At 38.0% G+C, this 6,145-nt stretch overlaps 1 protein-coding gene across 1 annotated transcript in view; it reads left to right on the forward strand.

Moving 5' to 3' along the window:
• The window catches only part of LOC107705816 (activin receptor type-2A-like), a 27,746-nt gene that overhangs the window by 6,553 nt on the left and 15,048 nt on the right, over positions 1-6,145 (forward strand). The window contains exons 2-6 of the mRNA XM_016509286.1: positions 2,660-2,867; positions 2,947-3,050; positions 4,221-4,369; positions 4,768-4,913; positions 5,604-5,718. Of these exons, the coding sequence (XP_016364772.1) occupies positions 2,660-2,867; positions 2,947-3,050; positions 4,221-4,369; positions 4,768-4,913; positions 5,604-5,718 (722 nt within the window). The remainder of the gene's footprint in view (positions 1-2,659; positions 2,868-2,946; positions 3,051-4,220; positions 4,370-4,767; positions 4,914-5,603; positions 5,719-6,145) is intronic.

Consider the following 6,145-nt stretch of genomic DNA (forward strand, 5'->3'; position numbering starts at 1 on the left):
AAGTTCAGAGTTTATATGCACTGCGTGACTTGGAAAGTTTCCTGTTTTCTGAGCTAATCTAGTTTATGCTTTTAACTTGGCATTGTGAGCTATTACTGACTTGTATGACAAACTTCTTGGAAGTTCCTCATTTGTAAGTCGCTGTGGATAAAAGTGTCTGCTAAAAGTTAGGATAGCGTTCACCAAACGGGGTTGAGTAGGGTGTTTGTGAGATTGTGATAGAAATACTAATGCTGACTTACATTTACATTTAAACATTTAAACAAACATTAATTAGGAGACATGACATGTCACACATAGCTGATTAGCTAGACATTTGTGCATTTGCTTATTAGATTAAATGTTACCAATGTTATGTAGATATTAGATAGATGTTTCAGTTTGGCCTTTTTTAACGTTAATTTTACGACCAAGCAACACAAAGCTCTTAAAGGATGATTATAACCAAAATTATCATCTCTAATCAGGGTTGTTTCTGACCATAACTAGAAATGGCCCTGTTCCCACTTAAGTCAAATAAAATAAAGTAAAAAAAAAAAAAACCTTTTAAGGTTCCTACACCCCTTATAGAAAAGGTATTTATAAAAAAGTAAAAAGCCCAATTTAAATGTGAACCTGTGGTCTTGTGCTGATATTTGGACTAACAGGACTCTTGCTTCGATTATATTGCTTAATTGAATTTATAAAAAATTTTAGGGGGTATATATTAGTTCAGCTGACATGTTTATCTCAGCATAACACACTTGCAATACAGTTTTGCATGACTTTAGTTTGTTTGATTGTGGAGGCGCCTCATTAGATCTGCTCTCTGTAGATGATGAAGTGTTGCTTTCTGCTGTTTTGCTCTCATTTGTATCCTCAGTTATTCCCGGGTTGTGAATCTGTGTGGGTTTTAGTGCTGATTGTACAGTACGCTCAGCGTCTGAGGCAGCGCATTGATTTTGTGTATTGGATTTGGCTCTCTGCGAGGTTTCTGCAGTAGTTCTTGTAAATGTGAGTGCCTCCTCCTGATTTACACGTCTGTCCCAGCAGGCCTAGTGTCCGGCTTCATTAGCTCATTACTGAGAGTACGAGCGCTTCATTGTGCTTCTCCCTCCTTATTCCTGACTAAAGGAGCCGCTGGTATCAGCGCACAGTGGCTGACACTAATGTAGACAAATGACATTCAAAGTACAAATGTAGTGCACTAATACTAATAATATCCACTTTTAGAATGCAAGCCAAAAAAAAAATATATATATTTATATATTATGATTTATTTATTTAGTTTATGTGTGATTATTATTTTTTAAATACTCCCAGTTTAATATGCGGAGACAGCTATAAGGCACTGTTCTTGTGTGGTAATGCAGATGATTTAATGTTCATGTTCAGATTTCAAAAAGAAAACATTAAAGGGATTGATAAAAGCTTTGCATTGACTTCAGTGGAATATGTCAGACTGATGATTTTTATCTTAACTGAGGTGATTAAGAGAAGATATAGGACTCTTAATGAGAAGGCAGACACATGTCGAGACATCAGAAGGTTCCTCAGGCACAAACACACCATTCAGAAACTCACACGTGACTCCAGAAGAACGAAAGTAACATTTAGGAAAGAAATGATGCAGCGCTGAAATATTTCCACCGGCTGAAAACGGAACAAGCTCAATAACATTGTGTGAGAGATCAGTGCCTGTCGGCCTTTTAATCCTGTGATTTATGAAAGTAAGTCCGACTATTACTCTGAAAGCTCATAATTATTTCATAACCACACGTCTCTGCCCTGCAGCCCAATGAAGGCTTTTCATGTTTGTGTCTCAGCGACGCTTGCGTGGAATTCGGTGAATGTTCAGTGGGCTGAAGTGAATAGAAATCTGTTCAGCGTGTTGAATTATTGAGAGGTCAAAGACGTCTGTCAGCAGAAATGTCCGATTTCTCCACGTCTCGCCTTTCTAGCATTCCTTCCCTTCAATGAGCTGTTGTGGATGAAATACAAGCCCTTCCCTGACACACACACACACACACACACACTCAGGCATTCCTGCGCATGTATCTAGTATTGTTCAGAAGTTTGGAGGCAGTAAGATTAATATACAACTTAACACTTTTATTCATCAAGGATGCATTAAATTGATTTGATTGAAAGACATTTATAAATGTTAAAAGATTTTGAATTGTTGAAACACTGTAAAATAAATGTGGAGTAGAAGCAATTTTCCCTCAGAAATCACTAGTAAATGTTACAAATAATTACACAGAAATGACAAGTGACACTGAATTAAATGTGAAACTTTGAAATAGTATTTTCTTGAAAATGTACTCCAATAACCTGCTTTATGTACAACTATGAAAGATCTTTTTTTTTTACAGTGTACTGTACTTTTAAGATTTGATATGCAATGAGCCTCTGTTATGTTGCTTAAACAGACAAATAGACACACTGTTTCTCCACCTGGAAGAACCGCTCCGGAGCCATCGAGATGGTGAAGCAGGGCTGCTGGCTGGACGATGTTAACTGCTACGACAGGTACGAGCAGATGCATGCTCGGATGACTCTGTTTTGTAGTGAACCGACGATGACACATGTTATCTGTGTGTGTGTGCAGCAGCGAGTGTGTGGAGCGTAAGGAGAATCCCGACGTCTTCTTCTGCTGCTGCGAGGGAAACTGCTTCAGGTGCGATTCTCGGGCGCTCGGAGACGCAGGAGTGTGCGTTTTATAATGTGAGCTGGGAGAAGGACGGGACGAACCAGAGCGGAATCGAATCATGCTACGGAGAGAAAGACAAGCGACAACACTGTTTCTCCACCTGGAAGAACCGCTCCGGAGCCATCGAGATGGTGAAGCAGGGCTGCTGGCTGGACGATGTTAACTGCTACGACAGGTACGAGCAGATGCATGCTCGGATGACTCTGTTTTGTAGTGAACCGACGATGACACATGTTATCTGTGTGTGTGTGCAGCAGCGAGTGTGTGGAGCGTAAGGAGAATCCCGACGTCTTCTTCTGCTGCTGCGAGGGAAACATGTGCAATGAGAAGTTTCACTACAGTCCAGAGATGATTCAGAGTGAGTAACACACACTTCACACCGCTCAGACACAAACACACACAAACGCACGCTTCTCTGGGCAAAAAAGCAGCTGCTCAGCAGGAACAAAGCATCAGTTCAGAAGAACAGGACACAGTGTTCGGCCATAGACTGTATAAATCTGACACGTTTCATCTCATTACTGTTTGTGCATTTTTGCCTCTTCAGCCTCAGCATAAAAGACCAATGCATACTGCTGCCATAATGTAACTCAAAACTGGGTGGTTTATTATTGTGCTCTGAATCTCTGCATTGATATACTTCAAAAATGATGGTTAGTGTTTGTTATAAACCTCTAACCCAGAATATTAAGCTTCTGCCATTAATTCAGCTTGAAAATACATTTCATTGTACTGTAATTTAAAATGTTACAAAACTCTACAAGCTCAAAAATGATCGAATGAATCATAATCTACACCTTTGTACAGTTTTTTTTTTATTCCCTAGAGGTCCATCTATGTTAGTCATGGCTTCTTGCATCAAAAAGTCATAATGTAGTTTTTAATGAGCATTTTCATTTTTCATCTTTTACAGTTCAAAATGCATACAATGAAAAAAATGTACAGTGTAGTTTTAGTCTTTGCTTTTGTAAACTGTTGTTTAAATGTTTATAAAATTCACATTGGTAAAGTGATGCAATGTTCAGCATTCAACAGCGATAAAGTCATTGTAATATTTACATACTGAATTGCAATTGTCTTTTGCACCTATTTACATTGCAAACACTCTGGAAATGTAAATCTAGTTGCTTTTATAAAACAACAGCAACAGCAGTGATAAAGCACCCCAATGTTCAACAAATAATTAATAACAATATAGTCATAACAAAGCACCTATCCTTCAAGTAATATAGTTCATCAGTCTGTTTACACCTCGGCACATGAATACAGAAATCAACTGATGCACCTATACTGTATATACAGTGGTGCCAAAATATATTTGGACACTTAAGTCACACTTAAAAATGCCTGAATTGTAAATAAAACAAAGATTATTGGATGTTTTACAAGAAAATACAACTTAAGTCTTTCTACTTCAAAATGTCATGTTTAAAAAAAATATTGATGTGCATCACAATTGTTTGTAAATGGACAAACTTACAAAGACTTTGAATGTTGTTGATTTTGCATGTGTTTATCTGTGATCTCTCTCAGAATAAACAGTCATGGCAGAGTGAATATGAGATTTATAGCTTGAGCGGAATGAAACATGAAAATATCCTTCACTTCATCGGAGCGGAAAAACGAGGAAATGGAGTCGATATCGAGCTCTGGCTCATCACAGCTTACCATGAGAAGGTGTAAACACACACACACACACACTCTCACACACACACACACACACACACACACTCTCTCACACACACACACACACACACACACACACACACACACACACACATACTCATACACTCTCTCTCTCTCACACACACACACACTCACTCACTCACACACACACACTTACTCATACACTCTCTCACACACACACACACACACACACAGGTACAGAAGTGTTTGTCATCAGCTTTATTCAGAATACTGCATAAGGTTCACTACAGTCAATGTAAAATTCTGAATATTTACAAAATATGTAATATGCAGCGGTAAACGTTTGAAACAGTATTATTGTACATTATTGTCACATGACCTCACTGTGCCACATGTTTGATATCATCTGCACGTGTGTTTGTTCTCAGGGCTCGCTGACAGATTTCCTGAAGGCTAATGTTGTGTCGTGGAATGAGCTGTGTCTGATATCGCAGACGTTTGTGCGCGGTTTGGCGTATTTACACGAGGACATTCCCAACCTGAAGGACGGACACAAGCCTGCCATTGCACACAGGTACACAATGTCTTTTAGATGCAAAGGACCCCCAAACTTCCTTGTGTGAGGGACCCCCATCCTAAAATTAACAGCCTTGTAAAAAGACCCAGTTTATACTGTAAAAAAATTTATAATAAAAATTGCATAATAAAATGTGTACAGTTTCTTTGGAAAATATTTAGTTTCAATTTTTTTTTACTCATTACAGTAATTTACTGTTAGATTGTTTTGGGGTATTTATTTATTTATATACTTCTTTGTTTATTTATTGATGTATTTTTCTAGCATATTGATTTTTATAATTTTTTTGAATGTTGAATGTTTTTTATTTATTTATATACTTATTTTTTATTTTAATCTAAAATATATTTATTTACTTAATAATTTGATTCATTAATTTATTATTATTATTATTATTATTATTAATTTATTTTTGTAGTGAGGGCCCCTCATCCTAAAATTTAATTTAGTTTCTTGTATAAAGATCCAATTTATATGGTTTGGAAAATATTTAGTTTCAGTTAAGTTACATTATTATTATTATTATTATCATCATAAATGTTTTTTTCTCTACTCATTATAGTAATGTACTTTTAGGTGTATTATTTTTATATATATTCTTTATTTTTACACCATTTTTCTCTAAACTTTTTCACAAACCCCAGTCCCTACTTTGTAACTTAAACTCTCTCTCTCTCTCTCTCTCAGAGATATCAAGAGTAAGAATGTGTTAGTGAAGCATGATTTAACTGCATGTATTGCTGACTTTGGCCTGGCACTGAAGTTTGAAGCAGGGAAATCTACAGGCGACACACACGGACAGGTATGATTTTTGCATGTGCTCAAAACTTCACTGACCAGTGCTTAACGGTGACAGATTTCAAGTGCTAATTATTCATTGCTGAGGTTTGATTGGTTGTGTGAAGGTGGGAACGCGGCGTTACATGGCTCCGGAGGTGCTGGAGGGAGCGATCAGTTTCCAGCGTGACGCGTTTCTGAGGATCGACATGTACGCCGCGGGTCTGGTGCTGTGGGAAATGGCCTCTCGCTGCACAGCAGCCGACGGTAACAAACACCCATTCACTCACACTCAGGTGAAGTCATGGGATAAACCGGGACTGATCCGTGTGTGTATGTGTGTGTCTCAGGGCCCGTGGATGAGTTCTGTCTGCCGTTTGAGGAGGAGGCAGGTCTTCATCCGTCTCTGGAGGACATGCAGGACGTTGTTGTGCATAAGAAGCTACGGCCGA

Source organism: Sinocyclocheilus rhinocerous, unplaced genomic scaffold (genome assembly GCF_001515625.1).
Source record: "Sinocyclocheilus rhinocerous isolate Xijiao unplaced genomic scaffold, SAMN03320098_v1.1 scaffold2159, whole genome shotgun sequence".
Lineage (NCBI taxonomy): Eukaryota > Metazoa > Chordata > Actinopteri > Cypriniformes > Cyprinidae > Sinocyclocheilus > Sinocyclocheilus rhinocerous.